At 42.4% G+C, this 27,857-nt stretch overlaps 1 protein-coding gene across 1 annotated transcript in view; it reads left to right on the top strand.

The window, feature by feature from the left end:
- Positions 1–27,857, top strand: part of TCF12 (transcription factor 12) — a 315,099-nt gene that overhangs the window by 88,369 nt on the left and 198,873 nt on the right. The window contains exon 4 of the mRNA XM_065412643.1: positions 20,640–20,713. Within this exon, the coding sequence (XP_065268715.1) occupies positions 20,640–20,713 (74 nt within the window). The remainder of the gene's footprint in view (positions 1–20,639; positions 20,714–27,857) is intronic.

The following is a 27,857-nucleotide window of genomic DNA, read 5'->3' as shown; positions in this document are numbered from 1 at the left end:
TCCCCAGACAGATTTTTACCCCAGTTCCCTAAATGGCCCCCTCAAGGATTGAACTCACAACCCGGGGTTTAGCAGGCCAATGCTCAAACCACTGAGCTATCCCTCCCCCCATGTTAGTCTTTATCCCCAAAAACAATGAGGAGTCCGGTGGCACCTTAAAGACTAACAGATTTATTTGGGCATAAGCTTTCATGGGTAAAAAAACCCCACTTCGTCAGATACAAGAAGTGGGGTTTTTTACCCATGAAAGCTTATGCCCAAATAAATCCGTTAGTCTTTAAGGTGCCACCGGACTTCTCGAAGTCCTAAACATCCACAAATCTGATTGAAGTAAGTAGGAGCAGTAGCTGTAGGAAAATCCTGCCATAAATGACTAGTTTGATCTCCCCCACATATTTAGAAAATTCCTCAGTCCAAACTGACAGGTCAAATTTAGATACTTGAAATCTTAATCATATTTCTGTAAATATCTCTGAAATCACATTGGTCTTTCTCTGCTTATGCAATTTACAATAAAAAAAAAACTCCAACAACAAATTCACTAAAAACATAAGGTATTTGTTTGACATTCTTTGTGTCCTTTGACACAATCTTGGAGATGTAGCAGTGCACTGCTTTGCTGATTTACAAGCCTATCTATTCCTTCTGCTCTTTAAAGAAACAGTGTTTGAAACATTGGAACTGAGCTTTTTTTCCAGAGATATAACTGTTACTAAATCCATTAACTGTCTTGTAAATGTCAACAAAGGTATATTAATTTCGTTTGATGCGTTGTGTTTTAAATCCTGCTTGAATTTTACATATGTAGATATTGATTCTAACTACCTATACTCTGATATGGTACCTACCCCGCTTGGTCACAAAACGTGTCCTGATTCTCACTCAAATCATCAACCAGTTAAGGTTTTCTGACTGTAAATAGTTTTTTGCAGTATTCACTTAGCTCCAATATTAGTCCTTGCTCCCCTGAACTGAATTTGAACTAATGATCTAGAAGTGAGAGGGGTCCTGTAGTCTCTATTTGCAAGTCTAATTAATTAAAACTTTTTTTTTTTTTTAATCTTCAGACCGTAATGGCATTGCCAGGTATTCTCCGTCCACAGAAGTTTCTTCTTAGGACACCTTTAGGTATATGGTTGTTGTATGGGAAGTGGGGAATGTTGAAAGACATGTCTCAGTAGTATTCCTTTACTAGTAATATATATTAAATTATAATGCTCAGCCCAGCTGGAGTCTTCAGTTTATTTCCATGCCAGGTTGTTAACATGGAGAAACAACTTTAGTTATAAATTTTAATACCATTCTGGCATTTCTGAAAGTGCCAATTGATAGGCTGTGTTCAACATAGCATCCAGTGATGATATGTAAAGGCACAACAAAACAAATTATCTCATATCTGTATACATCTTTTAGTTTTTTTAAATTGAAAGTAACTCTTTGCCCATGAGTTTAAACAATGGTGAATTTAGTCTCAGCTTCCTCAAGAATCCTTCACAGTTATGATTGGGTAAATTGAATACACCAACACCATCTCAAGTTCTTGAGGCCCCCAAAAGTGCCACTAAATGGATCAAATGAAAAACTTCTGCTGTGATGATTGGGTGAAGAGTTTTAAGCTGTGGGAGTGAGGAGAAAAGTTAGGTTTAATCCTGTTGCTACTGAAGGGAATCAAGTGTGGTTTTGTCCCTAAAACTTTTTTCTCTTCTGTGGTCATTAAATATTACTAAGGCTCCGTGTTTGTCATGGAAGTCATGGATTCCGTGACTTTCCAGGACCACCGTGACTTCTGCAGCAGCTGGTGTGTCTGGCCCGGGGGCCGCCTGAGCAGTCCCCCAGCAGCAGGAGTTTGGGTGTGGGGAGGGTTCAGGGCTAGGGATTGGGATGCGGGGCAGTGCTTACCTAGGGCGAGCTCCCCAGAAGGGGTACAGGAGCTCCCCCTCCCTCAGCTCCTAGCTCCATGTGATGCCTCTGCTGGCAGGCACGCCCCTGCAACTCCCATTGGCCATGGTTCCCAGCCAATGGGAGCTGCAGAACCGGGGCTTGGGGCGGAATGAGGGCAGCATGTGGAGCTCAGGAGCCGGATAGGGAGCCTGCACCAGCCACGCAAACCCTCCCGCCTGAGCACCCACGGTGCCCCCCGAGCTATCCCCCCAAGCCGCCCCCCCAAGTTTTAGTCAGGGCATATAGTAAAAGTCATGGACAGGTCACGGGCTGTGAATTTTTTTTACTGCCCATGACCTGTCCATGACTTTTACTAAAAATACCCATGACTAAAACGTAGCCTTAAATATTACCCATTTGTTGTTTGGACTGCCGCCCTGTAAATGATCCACCTTAAAGGACTGATTCCTTAGTTTATCTCCTTTGAACTGAGAATTCTGAGCCAGTGTAGCTCCAGGCACCCTTATTTTGTTTCTGCTACTTAGGGCTGGTCTATGGGCAACTTTTTATACTGATTTAGCGATATTGTTTTAGAAATTAAACTACTTAAATTGATACAAAAGTTATGTGGAGACAAGCCCTTGGAGACTGAAGGCTGTCTAATATTTCTGGGGACAGTGTATACGAAATTCTCAGTCTTTTTGTGATGTAACTAAAAACATGAGTCAAGAATGAAGATGTATCCAGCTAAGACTGAACTGGTGTTAATAGTGGTGAACTTTTTAGAAATTTCTATCAGAGACAGGGTAATGTTGGGTTTTGGTGCTTGAACACCTCAAGTTGTATTTAGAATAACAATTTGTCACCACTTGTTTAAGTGTTTTGTTAGTTATGTGGATTCACTTACAAAAAGCTACACGAAAAGCAAGTTTACAGCATTTTATTTTTTGTTAAATGCAAGTTAGCATCTGTATTATAGCACTATTATTCAGATTGACTGCGTTATGTTGAGATGTCGTGGTACTTGAATTAGCAGCTTGCAGTAATGTGTCACCTCATTGGTAGTGGTAACTAGTAGCTGTTGGCCACAAAATTACAGTTTGAACATTTATGACCTGCTGTATGTAGTCTTGTGACATGGTCTTGGTTGATATTTAGTGGATGGTTATATAAAGCTGTTGAGTCACAACTGAAGTAACCACAGGAAAATTTGTCAGTAAAATGGATTAACATAAGTGTTAGTATTTAGGTCCCGAGACTGGCTTGTTAGGCTTTAATACTGTATATCATGCTTTCCTTGATGTGGGGCTGGAGGTGCAAGTAAAATCTCTCTTAAAGAGCTGTATTCCTTTCCAAATGTTTGCTGTTCCAGTCTCTGTCTGCCTTATTCACCACACGTTATACTTGGTCTCATTTGAAACAAAGGAAAGATGCAAAATATATATTCATGTATTTGTGTGTATATGTATTTATATAATTTTCTTACATTAACTGTAATCCATAAAGGTTAGCAGACTTTCACTTTTCTCTTTGCACTTGGCTTTCATTTATCAGAAAGTTAGACATAGGGTATGTATACACTGCAGTGTAAGCCCAGGATTAATAGAACTCGAGTTCGCAGACTCTGGGTTTGTTAACCTAAGGCTGGAGAGTTTACACTCATTTGTAACTTCAGGTTAGGAATTGTTGAACCCTGGGGCCCAGCCTGGGGTTCCAGCATCTTACAATGCATTATGCAGACCTGAGTCCAACCACTCGTATCTTGGACTTGCTAGCACCGTTCCCAAAATGTGGCCACTGTAGCCCTTTGTTCATGGTGCAGTGTGGGAAAACTTGACTGTCCAGAGGACAAAGAATGAGATTGTGGAATACTTTTGGCAGATTCCCAGAGCGTGAGTCCAGTGGGGCTGCATCCGCACTGCAAAGCAATAGGGCTTGAACCCTGGGTCCTGGTTTGACCCCTCCCTCCCCATGGGGTCTTGGGACCCTAGCTGTGAGCTCTCAGCACAGTTTGTGTGTAGATGGAAGGGGAAGGGGGTGGGACTTGAGCCTGAGTTTGAACTCTGAGCTTACACTGCAGTGTAGACATGCACATAGGGACTTGGGCTAAATCCTTTTTCGGGCTTGTTGTAATACAGTATTATCTCACTTGTCTGGAACTAGGCATTGGTTTGCTGTCATTTCTCTGCCAATTCCCCGTACTTTCTGATTTGCGGGGAATTGTTTTTTTCCACTTCTCATTCTAGGAATCGGGTTAAATCAGAAGTATTTGGTGTTTTCCTTTGCCATAATGAAACTTTGAGCTGTTTGGATATATCTACTTGAGTTATAATAATGTACTTAATGGTATCAGTTTTGCCATGTTCAGGTTATATTGTATTTAAAACTTAAGTTCACTTCAGGGGTTATTGTTCAGTGTGTAGAATGATTAATGGAATGATGATTTAGAGACTAGCAAATTGAGAACATAAGGAAAAGGGAAACACAGAAAAGTAATGGCAGAAGCTGATCTATGTATACTGCCATTAAAGGAATTAATAGTCTAAGACTCTTCTACAGAGGGAATACATAAGCCTCATTACAGGAAATGAATAGAATTGGTTGTGGAATTAAGCTAAGAATAGTAATTGCTCACACAGCTGTTTTTAAATAGCAAATTGTGTTAGGTAATCAGTGAAAAAACCCTAAAATGTACTTGATAGTTATACAGGAACTGCTTTATTGGTACTGACTTATGATGCTAATGGGTACTACTAAAAACAAACAAAAGACATTTTGCGTGCAGTTTTCCAGTTTGAACAAGATGGCTTTCAGTGATTGTGTGTAAATCTAAATCATATTTTTTTCATTTTCTTCTAATCTATACAACCCAATTATTTTAGTGTGCTAGAAAAAGAACTGACAAAGTGTACAGCCAAAAACAATATGCTATATTGGAAAGAAAGCAGTTCTTGTAGGTCATTTGCTTCCTAAAATACATCTGTAAGCAGTACTCCTAGATGCAGAGATGGGTTCGCTACTTTTTCTTTTTTAGCTTGTGAAAGTAGAATGATTAACAGGTGCTAAATTGTCAGCACAGGAGACTAAAGTCTGTTGTTTATACATAGAACATGTATAGTGCAGGCATCACCAGTGCAAGTTCCCCCTGTGCCTTGCACTGTACTTGGATCGTGACCGTGAGTGGTCATTAAGAGATCTTTTAGAACAGGGGTCGGCAACCTACGGCACGCATGCCAAACATGGCATGCGAGCCGATTTTGAGTGGCACGCTGCCTGCCCAGTGAGAGGAGGAGGAGGGGCGGAGGGGCCGGAAAGCGCCACGCTGGGGGAAGAAGCGGGGGGAGCTCCGGCAGGGGAGAGCGGTGGGGGGGTCCCGGCCCCCCGCCCCACTCAGCCCCCCCGCCCACCGCTCTCCCCTGCGGGGACAGGAGGCAGAAGCTTGGTCCTGCGGCAGCCAAGCTTCCCTCCTCCCCCGCTTCTTCCCACAGCTTGGTGTGTTCCGGCCCTTCCTCTTCCTCCTCCTCCCCCTCCCTCTCCCTGCCGGTGATGGCCCTTGCGAGGGGGAGGGGGAGCGGAGCAGAGCCGAGCGGCAGCGTGCTCGCTGCTCCGTAGAGCAGGCAGAGAGAGGTAGCGACGGGCCTGGGGGAAGGGGGTGGAACAGGGCATATGCCTCCCAGCCCCGTGCCATGAGCCGCTCAGGGCAGGGGGCTGGGAGCACCCCCACGAGCCGAGCACCCCAGCCTTCTGCCCTACACCCCCCACACACACCCCAGCCCTCTGCCCTGAACCCCCTCCACACCCAGCCTTCTGCTCTGCACCTCCACACACCCCCAGCCCTCTGCCCTGACCTCGAGTCCCCCCAACACCCAGCCCTCTGCCCTTACCCCTGAACCCCCCACACATCCAGCCTTCTGTCCTGCACCCCCACACCCACCAGCCTTCTGCCCTGACCCCTGAATCCCCCCACACTCCCGCCCTTCTGCCCTGAACACTGCCCTCTGCCCTGACCTCTGAACCCCCCCCCCCACACACACCCAGCCTTCTGCCCTGCACCCTCTGCCCTGACCCCTGAGCCCCCCTCCCCAGCTCTGGGGTCCTGGCTGCCGACCCCTTGCCAGCCGGCGTCCCAGCCACAGGCCCTGCTCAGCCCGCTGCAGGCCTAAGTGAACAGAGCCCCAGGCTGGAAGCGGGCTGAGCAGGCTGGCGGCGTAAGATCAGCATTTTAATTTAATTTTAAATGAAGCTTCTTAAACATTTTGAAAACCTTGTTTACTTTACATACAACAGTAGTTTAGTTATATAATATAGACTTAGAGAGAGACACCTTCTAAAAAACGTTAACATGTATTACCGGCACGCGAAACCTTAAATTAAAGTGAATAAATGAAGACTCGGCACACCACTTCTGAAAGGTTGCCTACCCCTGTTTTAGAATATTCTGCAAAAATAGGGTTGTCAATCCCAGCTAAAACTCTCACTTGAGTAATTATATTCTGCCTGTTCTCCCACTTGAGTAATTGCATTCTTTCCCCTGCAATTTTTCAATTGGGGAAATTTACAACTTCCCTAACTAAAAATAATATAAACTTTGTATAGCATTGCTGGTGCAAAATGATTGCCATGCTAACGCACATGGCTGTTGCATGTCTTCACTGTGTGAGTAATTTAATTATATGCCATAGGTGAATTTCCTCTGGATTCTTGAGAATGAGTGATGCTTTATAAATACAAGTTATTTGTTGTTGATTATTACTATTAAAAGTGATATTGAGGGGTATTGAGATGGAACGCAACATTTCATTAACAATATCTGAGCTATCCAGTGCCCATGTTGTCATTATCTTAACCCTTTCATCAGTTCATTGTAGTTTAATACAGCTTCTGTATGATTTAGATGTTTGGTATTGAATACTGAAGTTAGAGACAGCAAAATTCACATTGTTGTAAACATGAGCTAACACAATTGATGGTAAGTTAACTCCGACTTAAACCAGCATAACACAATAGAATCTAGCCTTTTGGTGACCGAATAGTTTTTTTTTTAAAGTACTTTTTAATGAAATACTCAACTTTTATTTACTTGGAACAATTATTTTACCAGGCGCAATGTAGACTTGTATTTTGCATCAGTATACTGTAATGCAGTCCACAGTCACTCCTTTTACTAAATGTAATATATTGTGGTTGTATTGTACTTCTTTCATCTGACTTAATTTGTTGTTAGGCTTTTAACAGGATGGTAGTTCCCTTTAAGGAGTAGTGGGGCTCAGGGCCTGCCAACCCTGTTCCATGACCTGGCCCCTTTTAAGGAAACAGGTCTTTAAGGGAGCTGCAGACAAGCTTTGGAAATAGGGGTCAGGTGTTAATTGGTGAGCTACCTCCTGAACAGGATAAAATCCAGCTGTTAGTTGACTCCAGGGAAGGAGAAGGAAGAAGTGAGGCTCTGTGGAATGGCCCTGGAATCCTGGGATCCTGGTAGGCTGAGGAAGCCTGCTTTAATCTTTGCACAGCCCCATGAAGGAGAGCTGTAGAATCTCTTAATCTGGGGGATGGATTTGTGAGTTCAGGGACCAGGACAAGAAGAGTCCTGTAGAAAAGACTACAGAGAGGCCAGGAGCTGCAGTGGGACTGACAGAACTCCCTGGGAGAGAGGTAACAAAGAGGGACCTGAAGCCCTGGAATGAGAATGAAATGTGGAACCCCAAAAGGGAAGGGTTTGGGCCTGCAGGGCTAAAGGAGACTGTATTTCATAAAGATTTAATAAATTGAACCCCCGGAAGGGGAACATTAATTGTTCTCCATGTCCATTGAAGGTTGGAAAAGAAATAATCAATTTTAATCTGTAGTCAGGGAGATGAGGGTCAGATATTAGGGAAAAACTTTCTAACTATAAGGATAGTTAAGTACAGTAACTCCTCGCTTAACATTGTAGTTATGTTCCTGAAAAATGCGACTTTAAGTGAAACGATGTTAAGCAAATCTAATTTCCCCATAAGAATTAATGTAAATGGTGGGGTTAGGTTCCAGGGAAATTTTTTTCACCAGACAAAAAAACCTATTTATCTATCTATCTATCCACAGACACACACAGAGTATACGTTGTAAACAAACAATTTAATACTATTCACAGCTATGATGATTGTGAAGCTTGGTTGAGGGTGGGATATTTCCCAGGGAATGCCTTGCTGCTAAATGATGAACTAGCATTTGGCTGAGCCCTCAAGGGTTAACACGTTGTTAATGTAGCCTCTCACACTCTACAAGGCAGCAGGAATGGAGGGGAGGGGAGACAGCATAGCAGACAGAGACAGACACACACCTTGTGTGTGGGAGAGAGAGAGAAATGCACACTGCCCCTTTAAGTAAGCTGACCCACTCTTAAGTACATTGTCTTTTTAAGTGGATAGGAAGTTGAGACAGCAGCTGCTGCCCCAAGCTCTCTCTGTCTCTCTCTGTCCGTGTCCCCACCCTGCTCTATATGGAGAAGGGGTAAGCAGGATGTAGGAGCGGGGGGAGGGGGACACCCTGACATTAGGCCCCCCCTTCTGCCCCGCACAGCAAGCAGGAGGCTTGTGGATCAGCTCCAAGGCAGAGGGCAGGAGCAGTACATGGCAGTGGGGGGAGGGACAGCTGCAATTGCTAGCCTGCTGGGCAGCTGCTGCACAGGGAACTTGGGGGGCTGCTGGTCCACCCTGGTTACAAAGCCCTACCAGCTAGCTCCAACAGGCTGCTCTTCCTGCAAGCAGTGGACAAAGCAAGAGGTTGCCAAACGATGACATTAGAAGGTAGCATTGCACAACTTTAAACGAGCATGTTCCCTAATTGATAAGCAATGTAACAACGAAACAACGTTAACCGGGACGACTTTAAGTGAGGAGTTACTGTACTGTAATAGATTACCAAGGGAGGTTCTGGAATCCCTGTGTCATTTGAAGTTTTTAAGAACAGGTCAGACAAACGTGTCAGGGTAGATATAGGTACACTTGGTCCAGCCTCAGCGTGGTGGGTTGAACTAAATGACCTCTCGAGGTTCCTTCCAGCCATACATTTCTATGATTTTTCTGATTACTTTAAGTACTCTGGCCCCCAAATAAGAAATTGGGAGAACTGGGAGGGAATTGAGGATCAGGTGCCTACAGGGCCACACCATGCCACAAGGACTGTGCTTTGGGAAAGGACTCTGTCACAAAACTCTTTCATCTCTATTGGTTAATATGGCAAAACTTTCAATAGAATTTTTAATTTTGAGTAATTCATGTAGTGGGGATTATCTGGTCCTCTTCCATGAATTGTATTAAACCATTCCCCTCCACCCCCCTTTGTCTTTCCATGAAAAACTTCAATATTTAGCTGGCGAGAAGCGAAAATGTTATCTCATAATCAGACTTCAGTGGTGAATCTGGGTTTACCCCCTGTGTCACTTCAGTGGTTAGATTGCTGATAGTCTGCCTAGCTTTCATTTCTCCTTTTGGTTTGAGAAATGCACCTAGCTTTGTGTATTTTAAGAAGACCACATTAAATCTATTGTTAGGTTCCTTTCAGTTTTAAATAACGTTTCTTCATGCTGGTACATAACACGTGGAAATCTTTTCTCTGTTCTTAACCACTTAAGAACCCTTGTGAACTTTAGGTTCTTTGTTAACAGAAATAAAATATTTGCATTCTTTTCTGTGAAAAAGATTTCATTTATTTTTACATGCAAGATGTTTCCTTACTGGAATAAGGGTGTGATATTCAGTAGGCAGAAATTTAAAAATACTGGTGTGATTCACAAAATCTGCAGAAAGTTGGTTGTGAGTTTGTTTTGTTTTTAAAAATTATGAGGAAACATTTCTTGGCTGCTTTATAAGGCTAATTAAAAATATCCTTTTCTGGTTCACATTTCCCCCCACCACCAAAGTATGTAGAAATAAAACAGACACATCTTGTGTCATAATATTTCTGTAGGGGCTTGGAGTGGTTCTTCCCTGTCTGCGTCAGAGGGAGGTCACTCCACCTCACTACGCCACCTAATGGCTGAGGGCCAATCAACAGGTTATTAGCACTGTAAGTCAGTAAAGAGTCTGTAGCCAACCTTCTGGCTGGGGTAGGCAGCAAGCACAGCAGGCTCAGCCCTCTGGGCAGGGACGAGCAATACTAAGCCGTTAGGCTCAAGCCCACTGGGTGGGGCAGATAAAAAACAGTCTATGGCCCAGCTCCCTGGCTGGGGTAGAGCAAAGCAGAAGCAGTCTATGGCCCAGCTCTCTGACTGGCACAGACAGTAAACAAACGTAGGCTGTCCAGCCTAATGTGAATAGGCTGCCACCCCAGGGGTGGGGTTAGCAGCAGGGGGTAGGGAGACCCAGGCCCACCCTACTACACTGGGTCTCAGCCAAGGGCCCTAAGAGTGGTGGGGAATTCCGCCATTGGGTCAGCGGGGATCCTGCCAAAACACGCTGACCATGGCTTCAGCAAACACAACTGGACTAATGTCTGGTTTTCCTGGGCTACTTCCTATCCCTACCTGGTCATAATGTTTCATTGCTCATGGGTCTTCGGGGTACTTGGCAGCTGGCAGTTCTGGCAGCTCCTCGGGATATTCCTCCAGAGGTAGGGGTTGATGCAGTTCAGTCCCTGATTCAGGGGCCAGCCGCATCTGACTTGTTCTCTGGCTCTCCCTCAACTGAGCTGGAGGCTCTGCCTCTTATACTTCCTGTTATGCCTCTCTGCTTCCAGTGCAAGGGGTGGGCCCAGCCTGGCTCCATCCAACAGGGGGCAGGGAATGGTTCCTCCCTGTCTGTGTCAGAAGGAGGCCACCCTGCCTCGCTACAATCTCATACTTCAGACATTTGCAATATGAAGCATAATGGTAGATTTATTTGTTTGGGTGTCTAGGATGTAAAATATAATCAATATCATTTTGTTTCTCTGTGTACATTGTTTTGTAATTGATTTCAGTTGTTGAATCTTATCTGAAGGAATATCATTACTCCAGAACAAAATTGGATAAAGAAGCTATAAAAGATAGCAACTCATACCTCCAGTACCTGCCTTAACAAGCTACAATCTGATTTCTTCGGTCAAATCATTTATCTGATCATCACCATAGCAGATGGTAAACTTATAAAGTATATTATCTTTGCCTTGTTTACAAGAGCACTAGAGCTTGTCTGTTGAAATAAGTTTTAAATATGGTCCTCTTTGTCTTATACCAGCAAAAACAACAATTTTCATTTCAGTTGGTTATAAAAGCCAATATCTTTTTTTAGATGAATATATTTGAACTTGTTTTTCAAAATGAATGCATACGTCAGAGTAACAAGGCAACTACCTTTCTTCTTTGTTTGTTTTTCTTTTAAAAAGAGCTTGAGATCTAAAGTACTGTACTTTTTTGACATTTTTAAAAAGACAAACGAAACCTTTAAAAGTATGTGAATTGGATTTAAGGTTTCAGAGTTGGGATTTCGGTATTTAGTATTTAAAGTCCTATCATGTTGTCTTTTATAGGAAGTTTATTATAATTAATACAAACATACATGTGTGTGCGCGCGCATACACACACACACACACTGCTACCTTAGGAAAAACAAATTTTTGAAGAGGCAAGAAAATGACAAATTTTACTTCATAGAAATTATATTAATACTGGATGTGGATAACTCAATCAGCCAGAGTAATGATGAATAGTAAGTGTGCAGAAAAACAAGTTATTCTTCAAGTGATGGGCCCCATGTGTATTCCACATGTGGGATATGTATTTGCACCATGTGCCTGAACCCGGAATTTTTTGCAAGCAGTGTTCATTGGTCCACACATACGCTGTAGCTCTCTCTTGCTCGAAATGGAGGGCATAAAAGATGGTGTGGGCCAATGCCTCTTTAGGTCCTTTTTATTGTTGCATGGTCTGAGTTGGAATCTCTAGTGTTCTCAGCTCCTTTTCTAATGTGTCATTGGTGTAAGATACTTTATACAGTTATTTTTTTTTGGTAGTCTTTATACTATAGTCTAGCATAGTGTAGTTAGATAGTGTTTTCCCTATTCTTTTCCCCACCTGGTGACGTCTTCCCCCCAAGAAGTCTGGGATTATGCCCAGGGTCCAGGGGTTTCTTGCCCTTGCTCCTTTATGGTGAGCAACGAAAAACAATGCTGCTTGTACTGCCTGGGTTTCTCTCATACTTTTGCCAAGTGCAGCATCTGCCACTGATCCTCCCTACCCTCCATCCCGAACTTGTGAGGGTCAGGAGCTGAGACCCAGAGAACATCTGATGAAGAAGTAATGGAGCCCCAATCAGATCTTGGCTGGGGGCACCTCCTGTACATCAGTTTCACCAAGTGGACATCACCCCTCTGAGCATGAACTCAGAAATGGAGGCTAAGACTGTTAAGCCTAAGGAGAAGGCTTCACATGAGAGCAAGGGGCACTCATAGACATAGGGGCAAGGCCATCTTCATCTAAAACTGCTTCTTCCTGACACCATGAAAGTCTGGAGAGCCGGCGCGCATGGGTGCTACGGACCTAGGCACGAATAAATCTTCTTGACAGGAGAAGGAGGTGCACAAGGGTATGTATCTGATGGTTCTGACTTCAGCTCCTAGGCTGAAGGCTTGAGATAAACAGCTCTTAGTGCTACCATCCACTTCTAGAACCAATTCTGTACCGATTGTGACATGGTCACCACAGTGACCAAGGAAGCTCCTGTTCCGATCGCTCTGCCAGTGGTCTCTCCTCGTACCCCGGGACAATCTGAGACCTACGTCTCCCTGGAGGACATCTTTGCTCTTCCTAGCTGCATTCACCCCTCCTGTTTGGACCATCTGTATTCCAGGACATTGGTACACCAGAAGAAGCGACTATTCCAATGATGCAGAGTCATTTTCCCATCCCACCTGCCAACCATTGGTTCTGCCAGAGGTAAAGGACCCAGCTTTCTCTTTGGATGAGTCTGACACCCTGCAGGAGTGTCTGCAGCATCAGGTGGAGGTGGCATGAGAGAGGAGCCCCAGAAGATTCGGGTTCCAGCCTTCGACCAGATACGATTGGCCAAGAGACAGGTGATACTCTATGCCATGGGGTCCTCCTCTGCCAGTTGATCCTTCCTAGTGGCAATATTGGGGACTGTGGGAGCCTGACCCTAGATACCCAGGAGCAGCATAGGAGTCTTATTTGCCATCGCCTGGACATCCACAACTGGCCCTGTTAAAATGTTTGGAAGGGCAAGGTGATCTGGATCTACTGGTTCTGAAAGTACTGAGAGCAGTCTCGTCATCTTTGCTGTCTCCAGCATATGACTTTATGCAACATCAAGAGCTCATGCACAGGGTGGCTGTGGAGCTACAGCTTAAGTAAGTCCAAGAGCCCTAGGACAGTTTACTAGACGTTCTTGAGCCTTCTGTTCCTAGTGGAGCATCCCTCCCCATCAGCAATGTACTTATGGACCCAGCAAAGACAGTTTGACACATTCCTGCTTCTTGTGCTCTACTCCTACTTTGTTCCGTCTAAGGGGGGGGGGGAGATTTTATTCTCACCCATTGCCTAGCTTTTCGGTGGTGCAGGTGGTTACATAGCAGTCCAAGCAATTGCACCCAAAGGTTACTTCCTCTGATAAGAGGTGCAAGTGACTCGGCCATCTAGGGAGAAAGATCTTCTCTTTCACCTTCCTCCATTTCAGGATCTCAAATAATCAGGCCCTTTTGGCCAAATAGGATTTTATTAATTATACTAAGTTCATGGAATTAAAGGACAAACTCCCTGAGGAGGATAGGGCCCACTTCCAGGCCTTAGTGGATGAGGGCAGATTAGTGGCCAAAATTTCCCTCCATGCCCCGGTGAACACAGCAGATGCTGTATCTAGGGGGGTGGCTCTGGCCATTGTTGTGAAGTTGGACTCATAGTTGCAATCCTCTGTTTCCCTACAGAGATGCAGAATACCATCCAAGATCTGCCTTTTAATACTGTCAACCCATTTCACAAGAAGACAGATGAGTCTCTCCACTCCTTCAAGCACTTGAGGACAACGGTTCACTTGCTGGACATTTATATCTCTGCCCCTAATAGAAAACACCATAGATGGGGTATAGGGCAAGACCACCTCCTCAGCTTTTTACCACCAATGTCCTCGCAAGCCGCCATGCAAGTAATCCAGCCTCTGCAACATCCACTGCTAGATTGTACTCTAACCCCCAAGTTAAGAGTTTCGTTAGACAGGACTGTTGAGACTCTCATCCCATTATTGGTGCCTTTTCGTTCCCCATCTTTGATACTCAGGGACTGTTACCCAATTTGCCAGAAATTGGAGGGCCCCAACTACAGATAAAGGTTCATTAGTAGGGTGCTACCAAGTTCATGGTCCATTTTGGTCAATTTCATGGTCATAGGATTTTAAAAATCATAAATGTCATGATTTCAGCTATTTAAATCTGAAATTTCATGGTATTGTAATTGTAGGGGTCCTGACCCAAAAAGAAGTTGCGGGGACGGGTTGCAAAGTCATTGTGTGTGTGTGTGTGTGGGGGGGGGGGGGGGGTTGCATAACTGCTACCCTTACTTCTGCGCTGCTGCTGGCGGCAGTGCTACCATCAGAGCTGGGCTGCTGGTGAAAGGTGGCTGCTAGCTGGGACCCCAGCTCTGAAGGCACAGCTGCCACCAGCAGCAGCGCAGAAGCAGGGATGACATGGTATGGTATTGTCTCCCTTACTTCTGCGCTGCTACCTTCGGAGCTGGATTGCCGGAAAGTGGTGGCTGCTGACTGACGGCCCAGCTCTGCAGGCAGCAGCGCAGAAGCAAGGGTGGCATGGTATGGTATTGCCCTTAACTTCTGCACTGCTGCTGGCAGGGTGCTTCTTTCAGAGCTGAGCGCCTGGCCAACAGCTGCCACTCTCCGGCTGCCCAGCTTTTAAGGCGGCGCAGAAGTAAGGGTGGTAATACCGCAATCCCCCTCAAATAATCTTGTGACCCCTTCCCCCCCGCAACTCTCTTTTGGGTCAGGATCCCCAATTTGAGAAACACTGGTCTCCCCCGTGAAATTTGTATAGTATAGATTTCATGGGGGGATACCAGATTTCACAGTCTGTGACGCGTTTTTCATGACCGTGAATTTGAAAGGGCCCTATTCATTAGAGATTATTCATGATGGCTATCTGATCAAGCTTCTGGTAACTCCTACTCATGAACCCCCTTCCCGTTGTTCCCCCCCCCCCTCTCATGAGGCGATTTTACAACAAGAAGTGAACTCCCTTTTCCTCAGGGAAGCCATAGAAAGGGCTCCACCTCAGCATCAAGGGAAGGGGATTCTATTCCCCTTACTTCTTGATTCCCAAGAAGAATGGGGGTTGGAGGCCAATTCTCAATCTGAGATAGCGGAACAGGTTCATTTGAAAATTAATATTCTGCATGATATCCTTGGCATCAGAAATTCCCTTGCTAGAGGAGGGCACATGGTTTGCAATTCTCGAAATGAAACATGCATATTTTCACATTAGACATCCACCAAGCCCAAAGAAAGTTCCTCAGGTTCATCTTTGATCATTTGGTCTAGCCACAGCACTGAGGGTCCTCACAAAGGTTTTTTTTCAATAGTGGCAGCTTGGATCAGAAGAGAGGGAATTAGTCTTTTCTTTCCTCGATGACTAGCTTCTGACTGGCAATTCCTACAAGGAAGTCGAGTGAGCTGCTCAGCTTTCTGCTTTCCCTGAGTGTCTGTCAGTCACTAAAAATCCACATTGACCCCCACGAGGTTCATAAATTTTATAGGGATGAAGTTGGACTTGACCACAGCAAGAGCATATTTACATCTTGAGTGGTGTCAGGTCGCTATCAGACCCAGGATGTCAATCAGAACTTGCCTTTCCCTCATCAGTCGCATGGCCTTCTCATGCACACATACAACGCTGTTCGCCAGGCTGTGTCTTCATTGCCTACAAGCTTGGCTTCTCTCTGTGTGCTCACCAGAAAAGGGCAACATAAATGGCAAGGTGACAGTTCTCACCAAAACTTATACTTTCTCATCTGGTGGGTGGACCAAACTGGAGAAGTTCTCTTTCTTCACACTGACTCACAAGGCAACCATCATTGCTGAAACCTTGCTCTTGGGAACACTGGGCGGTCTGTTAAACCTGCAGTGCCTTCCAGACGTGTCCAAATAATGTTGGACAACATGAAGATTTTTTTGTTTTGTTATATAAATAAGCAGGGGGGGAGTGAGATCTCTCCTTCTGTGCATAGAGGCAGTCACTTTTTGGAATTAGGGCGATGCAAAGGCTGATGCACCATCAGCAGCATATTTACCATGGGTATAAAACACTGAGCAGACACTTTTCCACAGACCATGAATGGGAGATTCTGGTGTCATGGAAAGGTCGCCTGGGGTATGCCTTCCCTCCCGTTCCATTGATACTACAATTTCTACGGAAAAATCTGCCAAGACAGATTTCAAGTCATCCTGATTGTGCCCAACTGGCTGAGACAGTTTTGGTTTGCGGATCTACCGAAGCTCTCATTTTAACCACTTGTGAACATCCCTGCATTGCTGGAACTTCTAACGTAGCACAGGAGCACCTTCAAGTTCCCCAATCTGAGACTTCTGCAACTCAGAGCCTGGTGTTTGGATGGGCATCGGAAATAGAGCACTCATTTTCCAAAAGGGTGCAGTCCATCTTAAGCAAAGCAGAAAGACTTTACGAGAAGCTGTTACTCATCAAAGTGGAAGCATTTTTCTTTTGGGGCTCCCCAGAGCAACTTGTCTCCAGAATTCATTGGAATCTCTGCTATCTTCGAGTATCTACTTTTACCCTTGTGGGTAAAGAGAGAGATGGTTACATTCTCTGGATGTCTGAAGGACTTTGGCCTTTTATCTGCAAAAACAAAGGATGTTAGAAAGACATCTAAACTATTTGTTTCCATAAAAAATAAATAAAAATATTAAAAAAATATATATGGAGATATACCTATCTCATAGAACTGGAAGGGACCCCGAAAGGTCATTGAGTCCAGCCCCCTGCCTTCACTAGCAGGACCAAGTACTGATTTTTGCCCCAGATCCCTAAGTGGCCCCCTCAAGGATTGAGCTCACAACCCTGGGTCTAGCAGGCCAATGCTCAATGCTCAGACCACTGAGCTATCTCTCCCCCCCAGGGGATAGTAGCAGAGTGATCAGTGGGTCAGCTGTATTGACAAAGAGCTCTTTGCTTATCTTCATAAGACTTTCACAAGACATTACGCTCTGGTCCAGTCGTGAGCTCTGAATACAGCTGTGAGGACAGTAGTATTACAGTCCGCTATTACTTCTGCATCATTGCACCCATCCCCTCTTTGACCACTTCTTGTTAATCTCTCACATATGGACTACATGCAAGGACCATCACTCAGAGAAGAGATGGAGGCTACTTACCAGTAATAAAAACGAGGAGTCCGGTGGCACCTTAAAGACTAACCGATTTATTTGGGCATAAGCTTTCATGGGTAAAAAAACCCCTTTCTTCAGATGCAGACTAACACGGCTACCTCTCTGATACTTGTTACCAGTAACAGGAGGTTTTTCGAGATGTGTGGTCCCTATCTGTATTCCACTATCCACCTTCTGTCCCCTCTGCTACAGATTCTTTCAACTGCAGGAAGAATGGGAAACGGGAGAGGGGTTGGCCTGCACCACCTTTTATGAGGAGAGCTCATGAAGGCCAGTGGACGCTGCTTGCAAAAAATCCTAGACTCAGGAACATGGTGTGCATGCATATCCCATGTGTGGAATACAGATAGGGACCATTAATCTCAAAGACCCTCCAGTTATAGGTGAGTACCCTTTTTTCTGGGAATTCCTTCTGTTTATGGGTTTTGAACCTCATCTTTCTCCCCTCCCAACATTTTATCAGTTTGTGAAAGAAACAGTTTAGTTCCATCTTAGTAGAAAAGTAGTGGAATGAAAATATGAGAGCACTTGTTCATATATGCCCTGATTCAGCAAAGCCCTTAAAGGTGTGCTTTAAGTTTCATTGAGTTGAATTTTGAAGTCAAAAGGACTTAAGCACATGGTTTGCTGAGGACGTCCGTAGATCGTAAGACTATATTTATAGAATTATCATCTATTGATATGTTTTGACAATTATGTATTTTTCTTATGTTACTAAATCCTAGATTTGATAAATACCTATTTTCACACTCTGTTTTGAAACCAAGGCACTAGAAGCCATGTTATAATAATACTTGCATTACTACAGCTATTGTTCCTGGCAGAAAGGAGTCATTTGTGCCAAAAGATTACTTTTGCCTTTGTCAGTGCCAGCCGTGACTTTTTGTTCAGTTCCTGGATCAATTACAATAAAACTACTACAGTGCTGTCAGCTGCAAAATGCGGCAAACTCACAGAAATTGCTAGCTCTGTAAAGTGTTTTTGCATTTCTAAAGAGCACTTTCTCACCCTGTAGGTCTTTCTTGTGCTACACCATGGGGATCCAACACTTTTTAGCTGATGGCACTGTAATATAATTAACCATTCAGTATAAAATGTTTTCTGCATGCTGTCTTTTAAGGAGCTATAGTTAAAATATTGTTGCAGCAATACGTTCTTTAGGGAAACCGTGATTAGAGCACTGTATCACCCCTAGTTCCCTACAGTTCAAGTTATGTATTCTGTGCCTCCTTCTTTAGTGTCTCATGCTTTTATTTTGCAGTTAGGCCAGTTTATGTGGACTGTAACATATATGGATGTTTGTTCTCTAGTTGTAATGTTTGTAATGGTTCATCGTTATGGAGCTCAATGCACTGGATAGCAGTATGTGTGAAGTAACCATGCACTTGGTGCTTTATGTAGTGAGTTTTTGCAGTGCTGTAATTAAAAACTATATGCTGTACATCAAATCTTACCTGAGAGGTCTGATTGGGAGGAAGGAGGAAAGGAATAGCACTGCTATTTTTGAAGCTTAGGGTGTGTCTACATTATGCGCTGGATCGACTGGCAGCGATCAATCCAGCGGGGGTCGATTTATCGCATCCAGTCTAGATGTGATAAATCGACTGCCGAGCGCTCTCCCGTCGACTCCGGTACTCCACCGGAGCGAGAAGCGTAGGCGGAGTCGACGCGGGAGCGTCAGCCGTCGACTTACCACAGTGAAGACACCGCGGTAAGTAGATCTAAGTACATCGACTTCAGCTACGTTATTCACGTAGCTGAAGTTGCATAACTTAGATCGATTCTCCTCCCACCCCCCATCCCCCCAGTGTAGACCAAGCCTTAGATGGCGAGAGGCATGCAATATAGAATAGAAATTGTTGGTCTTCTGTGCAATTCTATCTGTACAGGTAAGTGCACAGAATTAACTGCTGGAATAATAATTTCATGCAGCAGTTTATCAGCTGGCTTTAGAGGTACATACTGGTGCTCCAATAGTGAAATGTATCAGTTTTGCATGATCAGATTGCTTGAAGCAGTTCATATTTCAAATGGAAGAAACAAATTTTCCTAAAATCCATTTGTCTTTCTCTGGCAGGGGCAATCATATGTTGGGAATGTGTTTGTTTGTAATCTTGCAGTTTGTTTTATTATTAGCTGTTAAGAGTGGGTTTTTAAAAAAAAAATATTCAATGGTTAAGTGTGTATGAGGAGTAATTCTAATATGAATAAACTTGTTCACAAAGTAATAGTGGTTAAATATTTTACTTTCCAGTTAAAACTATAGTAAGTTAAATCTCCCCATCTCCTCCTCCCCTTCCTTATTTTTTGTTAATTGAATGTGGTAACTTGGATTTGCATTCCTGACTCCAAAGGAGCTGTTACAGAACTGGAAGAGTTGGCATATTCGGGTTTTTTCTATATTTAACACTTAACATTTTAAAAAAAAAATCTTTGCTAATTTTTCTATGTTAAAATAATAGTCTCACTTATAGTGAAAGAGCCTGAGTTAAGGTAGAAATTTTTGCCATCTCTGCAATACACAAACGAAGTATGAGAACAAAGAGCAGGTGACCTTAAAAATCATACAGTAATCAAACAGTTAAGAATGTTGTTTGTATGTTTAAGTGAATCTGTCCATTTAGCCATTATTTCCCTCAGGAAGTTCCTCCATATTCCAGTTGGAGCTTTAAGGACCCTTTCACAAGTTGATCTTAGCCTACTTTAATTGTACCCATTGGAGCTGGACATTGGTGCTCCTTAACTGAACATAAATGTCACTATTGAGGGATATGAATACCTCTGCTGAGCATTCTCTCCATATAGCATTGTCAGTTACTGCTATTTAGGTAGCAAGAGACCAGAGCTGTAAATAATACTTGACACTTCACTAAATCAGATCACTCAGGAAATCTTTAGCTAACTAACCTCTCAACACCTTTGTGTGGTAGGTATTATCCCTATTTTACAAATTGGGAAAAATCGAGGCAAATGTATTGTCACTTGTTGAAAGCCACATAGTAATTAAGTGGTGCCGCCAGGGTCAGGATCCAAGAGCCTCTTGTCCTTTTGTCATGCTTAGTACACCAGACTGTGCTGCCTTTCTGTGTTGAACCTGGATCACTTGTACTAAGCCTCACAAATGGCCATCTAGTACTTTACACTCACTTTTCACCAGCTACAGTAGTTTGAATTTGGGTTTTCTTTTGCAGCTTACCTTATTAATCAGACAGCAAGGCAATAGTTTGTTGTTTGCTAGTTTAATACGGTTATGTTTCTAGAAATACTATTTTAGGCTACATGTAGAAGAATGATACAAGCTATTGCACAAGAGAATATTACACTACCTTTCCATCTTAGCATTTTATGATACACATGAATTTTTCTTTTTGTTGTCAGGTATGGATGAACGAACAGGAGCTACATCTTGGGGAACAAGTGGTCAGCCAAGTCCCGCATATGAGCCTTCAAGGGTAAGGTTTCCAGTTGACTCTAAGGAGGTTTGGGAATGGTCAACAAAAGGTGGCATTATTGAGCAAGAACGTCTGATGTGGCAGTATTTGCGAGGGATATATCCCTTCAAACATTTATATTAGTGTCTTGTGGTGATATGTTCTGGTGACTTCACACATAACACTAATAGTATTAGTTGGTACTTGTATAGTGCTCTACAGTACAGAAATAAATAATGCGTTTCATATTCAAAGTGTTTTGTAGGCCTGGTGTACACCAAAGAGTTAGGTTGATGTAAGGCGGCTTATGTCGACCTAACTATGGCAGTGTACATGCTACAGCCTTGCTCCTGCCAATGTAAGTGCCCCTACTATACCGACTTCATAATCCCACCTCCAAGAGAGGAATGGGGCTTATGTCGGTGTAGTTAGGGGGATGCAGTGTCCATGTAGAGTAGACACTGCAGGTTACTTATATTGGCAGTTGACTGTTATTCTTGTAAATTTTACAGCTCCATGATGGAGCCTTAAAATTGACAAGAAAGCTGCTCACGGCTTGGGCTGTCACCCTGGGATGGATGGGGGGTTCCAGCTAGAGCCTGTCTTCCCCCTGGGCTGCTGACTCCTTGCTTGGAGCCAGGCTTCCCCTGGGAACCTGGCTCCCTGCTCCCAGTCGGGTTGCTGCCTGGGCTCCCCCCTCCAAGTTGGGCTGCGCCTGCCCAGCTCCCCACTCCCCACCAGGAGCACCAGTGGCTCCCCGCTAGAGTGGAGTCCTCAACTGTCCAGACACTCTTCCTTAGTCCCTTTACATTTAAACCAGAGGAGAGGGATGGGCTCTGAGATTACCAACACGTTTCAGCGTGTAAAGTTAAAAACAGTATCCCAGATTTCACCTGGAATGGAACTAGGTGCAGTTCCTGGAGCACAGATGTAACGTGTTCTGTACGAGAGAAACTGATTTGCAAGTGAAGAACAGCTGAAGTTTCTGGGTGATCTTAAGATATAGGCCAGAGTTACAGATGGAATTGGTGCTGGAGGCAGGAGTAGAACTCAGGAGTTCTAGCTTCCAGTCATGTGCTCAGGGTACGAGACCAGGTATGTCTCAAGTAAAGAAATGATACTTTAAAAATAAAACAGAGAGACTAGTAGCATTCCTTTTGCAAATTTCAGGCAGAAAAAAAACTGCTCTCAGATTTAGACTTATACAGCGAGGGAAAACAACTGACTTGCCTTCACAAAGAATATATCTACACTACAAAAGTTATGTTGATGTACAGCCACTGCAGTAACTAAATTGCTTCTGCACATCCACACTATGCTCCTGATGTCGGCGCAGCGCACCCTTAGTAGGAGCGCTTGCATTGATTGAACTGTCAGTGTGGGGCATTGTGGGATGGCGTCTGAAAGCCAGCAACACTTGATGTAAGCAGCGCAGTGTCCACAACTGACACTGCGTCAACATAACTATGTTGATATATGCGCTACGCCCCTCATGGAGGTGGAGTTATTAACTCGAGGTAAAGGACGAGTTACATCAGCGGGAGCAACATTTTAGTGTAGATGCTTACAGAGTTAGGTTGATGTAAACTGCCTTGCAGAGACCTAGTTCTGTAGTGTAGACCAGGGCAAAGTCTGAGGTAGTTTTACACAGTACTTAACATGTTAAAATTTCCACCTCATTTCTGCAATGTGGAAATTGTACAACGTGTTGGAAGTGTTTGTATGGCAATATTTAAATAGTTTATAAATTTAAGGCATGAAGTCCAGCCCTTTGTTTAGTAGACCTTACAGTCGTTTCTACGTTTGAAATGGCATTACATGCGTAGTCCTGTGTTGATATTTTTGTTCTAAATGTCTTGAACACATTGATAATTATGGATGAGAAACTTGTATATGGATATTAATCATTGAAAAGCTGAATTACCCCACTGGGATTTGAGCTTATGCTTCTTAGGTTCTGTATCCTACATTGATTGCCTGTGTGTGCATTTGTAGGGTCACATTTATATGAATTCTTGTTATTCCAATAATATGAAGTTGGAAATTTGTTTTTAGAGATTAGAGATAAAGCAGATAATGAAAAAATTAAAACCATTATACCTTGGCAAAACTGCGGGTGCACATGAGTTACACACCCAAATTGGAAAGTAGAGACATTGATGATGTCATGGTATGCCTGAAGCTAGCGGGAGGACAAAAGATTAATTCTTTTGTTGCTCTTAAGGCTATGAAAGAACCATGAATGTAAGCCTGGCTTGAGTGTACGGAAAATCTTAAGAAAAAGGGGGTGGAGGGTCAGAGGCTAAATATTGGTAAACAAATTGCCAACCAACAGTAACCTTTGATTTAGAATAGTAGGATAATACCTCCTGCTCCTGCCAACAACTTACGTCAAATTCTGCACTCTTACTCACGTTAAATAGTGCTTTACCATGGGAGGGTTCTCACTGAAATAATTTTGCCTATTCAAAGATAATATTGAGCCTGGGTAAAGGTGGCAGAATTTGGTCTTAAATCCTTATTCTACTATTCCTCTCATACTGGTCAATACTTCATATTGTCGTATGCCAATAATTTATGATATGTCATTGTGGATTGGTTAAGTAGCACCATGAACATCTTGGAAAAAGAAAAATCTGGGTTGCGCATGTGCTCATGCAAATCTTGGGTGAATAAACTAGAATTGCATGTACCAGTTGTTTCTAAGTGTGTTCATACTTTAAGGTCAATATGGTGTAAATTATATTCACTCCAAACTTATTAAATACGATGCTTCGATCAAAACAGGTTTTAAATTGTAGAGAGCTCTGACATGCACGGTAATTTCAGTAATTTATTTTAGCATAATTTGTGAACATAAATGCTTACATATTCAGTCTTGTAGGACAGGCTTGTGTGGTTTAATTAGGCTTGGAAGAATTGGATTTTTATCTGTAAATGTTGATAAACATTGATTTCACTGTATACATACAAACTAATGAAAAATATTTCCATTGATGATCAAAATTTATAGATAGGCAAAGTAAGAAAAGTCTGCTTTGAGGATTTATTAAAGTCAAAATCCAGTTGTTTAAACTTTTCAGTTAGGCTTGTTACAAATGGACTGGTAGAAACTGGTATGATTTGTTGATCTAAGGATTTTTACTTTGTCTAGTTTGACATGTGATGTTGACCATTTGTGATTTAATCGTTTATAAAGTTTAACTCTTTGAATCTCGACATCTACTGTCATTAAGTAATTGTATGACCCCTAAGCCCCATAATTTCACACCACTGTGAAAATTTAAGTAGATACAAATCCAAAAAAAGTTTTAAAAATTGGTATCTCTTAAAAATATACAAAAATGAAAATCAAATTCTGCCAAGCCTATAAAAAAATTAAGACTAGAAAACGTATAGAAAAGAGAAACGTTTTTTTTTTTTTTTTAAAAGAACTGTATTCAACTGGAAATGAAGCAGCATAAGAAATTATAGTGCGCCCCAGAGGATGTAATCTTTTGTGTGTTTTCTTCTCTTTAAAATTGTTTTATTTCTTGCAGTGTTTAAGGATCTGCAGCCTTTGAGGCAAAATTCCCTTAACTTCAGTTGGGAGTTTTGCCAGAATAAGGACAGCAGGATCCAACTCTAAGAGAAGAAAGCATAAAATGGCCTGAAACTGTGATTAAATGTTCCCGTTACAAATTGCACTTCTGAACAGATCTTTCTATACTACATTTTTTGCATAATTTTTGGAAATTAATTTAATAAACATAGAACTAATCCATTATCCAACATACAACCTGACTCTATGGCTGTCTATAAAAGTTCTTATAGCTACACAGGGTGTCCCCCTGGCTCCTTGGCTGCTTCTGCAATGTTAGTGCTGCAGCCATTCAAGTTTAATGGCCAGTGGATCAGTAGTTTCATATTCTCCCCACAGCACCATGCAGTGGCCTCAGAAGGAGCCCCAGAAATTGTCCCTTTGCAGACTTTCAGCATCCAGAACCATGTGCATCAGAATCTCATTGGTTGTGTGGCAGGCAGGGTCCTCTGCAGTTGCAGAATATTAAGGAAGATTTGCCCCACAGAGGCAGAGCAAATGTTGTGCACATCAGATGTCTACCTTGATTTATGTTGCTAATTAGGTACCCAAATTAGTTCTTTAGAAAGTTCAAAAGGTGTAGTGAATGCAGTTTGGTCCATTATGTCCATTATTTCATTGTATGTAAGAAAATATTTAAGGGGGAAAAGTTTTCTATATATCTTTGTGTGAAATGTTAAATGAGGTGTGGCTGGTCATGTTATCTGCTAAATATATCTATCTACTTTGTAAATAAAGTCTTAATTTATATTAAAGGAAAACTATTGTTGTTTACTCAAAAAATCAATAACTTTTAGAAACTGTCTATTTAATAGTGCTATAATGGCTAATAAATATAAATGTAGAACTTATTCCATGGTGGCCATATGTTTCTGCAAAAAATAGGACAGGGAGAAACTCCATTCTGCATTGAAATCAATGGGAAAGCAGGGACTTAACAGAGCAAGTTTAAAGAAAACTGTCAATATATATTTATTTATAAATTTGTGTCTATATCTTGTGTATATGGTTGGTGGTGGGTGGTTATTGTTTTTTTGCTTTTGTTTGTATTTAAGGTTTTGTTTCAGCTTGTGAGTCTCTGTTTTGCTATTGGTTGATGTCCAAGAATTGCACATGAGGATAACATGACTTCCTCTCCATACCCTAACAAGATCAGAGGACAACTCGGCCTCCAGGATGTGAGGAAAACTTGGTCTGAGTGCGCTGATCTAGGTTATGGGAATGAAGATCAAACTGTTTTTTTAGGGAGCAGGCATAAAGGTAGAGGTTATTTGCTTTTCTCAGGGGTTCCTAGATCTTGTCTGGTGATAAGCTAAAGAAATAATACACATTTAAAAGAAAACAGAACTAAACTCGCCTGTCTCTATTTTAATATATTGAAAGTTGCCTAACATAAGACTTCAGAGTCCAGTGCTCTTCCCATTGATTCCAATACAGAATGTTCAGTCTTGTCCTAATTTTTCTTACTACTTGCCTGTTTACAGGAAAATGGCAGTCTCCATGGAAAAAGCTCAGACATCTCCACAGCCATAGAAAAGTTGAAACCTCAAGAGGTACTGCTTAATTTGTTTCTAATTTGAGTGTGTGATTTATCTACTTGTAGCCTAATGTGGGAGTTCTCCTTTAAAAGACGGACTACATTGACTTAACTGTTTGACTCTAAATCAGTGACAGAATATGGCTGGGATTTTCAAAAGTGCCTAGAGAATTTAGGAACCCAACTCCCATTGAAAATGAAATGAAATTCAGTGGGAGTCAGGCATGTAACTCCCTTAGGCCCCTTAGAAAATCCCAGCCTACATATTTAGCTGTAAACCTTAACAAATAAGCTTGAAAACATATGTTTGACAGTCACTTCATTACACGTATTTCACGTCCCATCACTTAGCTTACATTTGTGAGGCTTTCTGGGAATGTTGACTACCATCCTAGCAAAGCAAATTAGGGAGCACTTTTCTACATGGCTTTCTTTCTACAGTATTACTGTGATAATCTCAGATCTGGATGCAGAAAGAGGCACAAATCAAGATAGGCAACTTTTGTGTACAAACTACACTGTGCATGATTATCAGTCCTGTCATAGATGTAAATTTCTCATTCAAACAAGTGCTTAAAATGACTATGTGTTGGACCTGTGAATGTTTATATAAAATCCTGTACCTTGACACCCATAAATCTGACACAATGAATTGTGGCCACCAATTTAGATTGCTCCCTATCTGAAGACGATGATAAACTGGGTTTTTCATTGTAAATACTTATGGGAAGAATCATCAGAAATGGTTGGTTTGGGCATGAAGACTTTCTCTTTTACAGGAATGGATCAGAAATGGGAATTAGTGGGTCCAGTAGAACTCTGCAAAACCTTGAAACCTGCCCTGTCTTTCAGCTGATTAGACTGAAGTCATGTTTACTATGCTGTGTCCACCTTTCTTCCTGTTGTGATTACGTGCTTTCCTGTGAATCCTAGGTCATATGAAAAGGGACAAGTATAGCGATGTTTGGACATTGGATAGGTGCCCCAATGCTGATTAGCATACATATGGTCCTCCCTTAAAGAGTAACATACAGTTAACGATGTTTTTTTTTTTTTGTCCACTTGGATTCATGATCCTTTGCATTAGCACTGTAGCAGCCTCATGGACATCTGTTATAGAAAGATGTAAAGATGCTCTTTGAAAGTTTTGCTAAAGACCCTTAGACACTAATTCTGCAGTACTTAACTGACAGAAATGTCAACTGAATCCAGTGAGATTTTGGCCCATAGCTCTCAGGAGTTTTTCTTCCAGTAATGATATGCCACCCAACCTCCAGCATTTCCTCTTTCTTTGTGAATTGTCCATTGTAGAAGAAAACTCATAACTTGGGAACAAATTGGTATAATCTCTTTGTCTTGGATAAACATTGTCTTTTAATTAAAGGTTATTCTACTTCTACTATAGTCTTTACTGCACATTGGATAATGGTGGCTTTTATTTTTGTGAATTAAACACCTGTGTGTTTGAGGCTTTATTTTCTTTGTTTTGGTTTTGTTCTAACAATGCCCTTTTAATAAAAGGAGCGACTTAGTTCTGCATCTCTTCAGATGTCTCTCTCCAAAGGAAGAATATTTAAAAATGCTAAAATCAGCCATTTCTTCCCCTAGTAGGCTTCCTTAGGATTTAACAGCCAAAAACCTAGGCCATAATTTAACTATTGTATTTTCTTCCTGGCATCTAAGTTGCAAGTGTTTGTGTGCAGTTCTGGCGTATATAATAAAATAAATATTGGATCTGCCTTCCTTTGCATCTAGGAACAATTGTCTCCATGTACATATATACATTCACCGTAGCTGTCTCTTCTAAATACACAGTCATATAAAAGTACCTGAAACCAGAGTTGGACTGATACATTAGATTTACAGTACTCTAGCATCAACAGATTGTACGGCTTAACTATCCTTAAGTCTAAAATAGCTGAACATATATTTTAGAGGCCAAATGGGGTATAGTTTGGGTCCATCCAACTTCACTTTTTACACCAATAGTAGATTTTAATTTGGTAAGAAATCAAAAACAGTATCAAGAAAAGACAGCAAGTTTTGAA

The sequence above is a fragment of the Emys orbicularis genome, chromosome 10, assembly GCF_028017835.1.
Source record: "Emys orbicularis isolate rEmyOrb1 chromosome 10, rEmyOrb1.hap1, whole genome shotgun sequence".
NCBI classification, from domain to species: domain Eukaryota; kingdom Metazoa; phylum Chordata; order Testudines; family Emydidae; genus Emys; species Emys orbicularis.
This window is presented reverse-complemented; position numbering and strand designations above follow the sequence as displayed.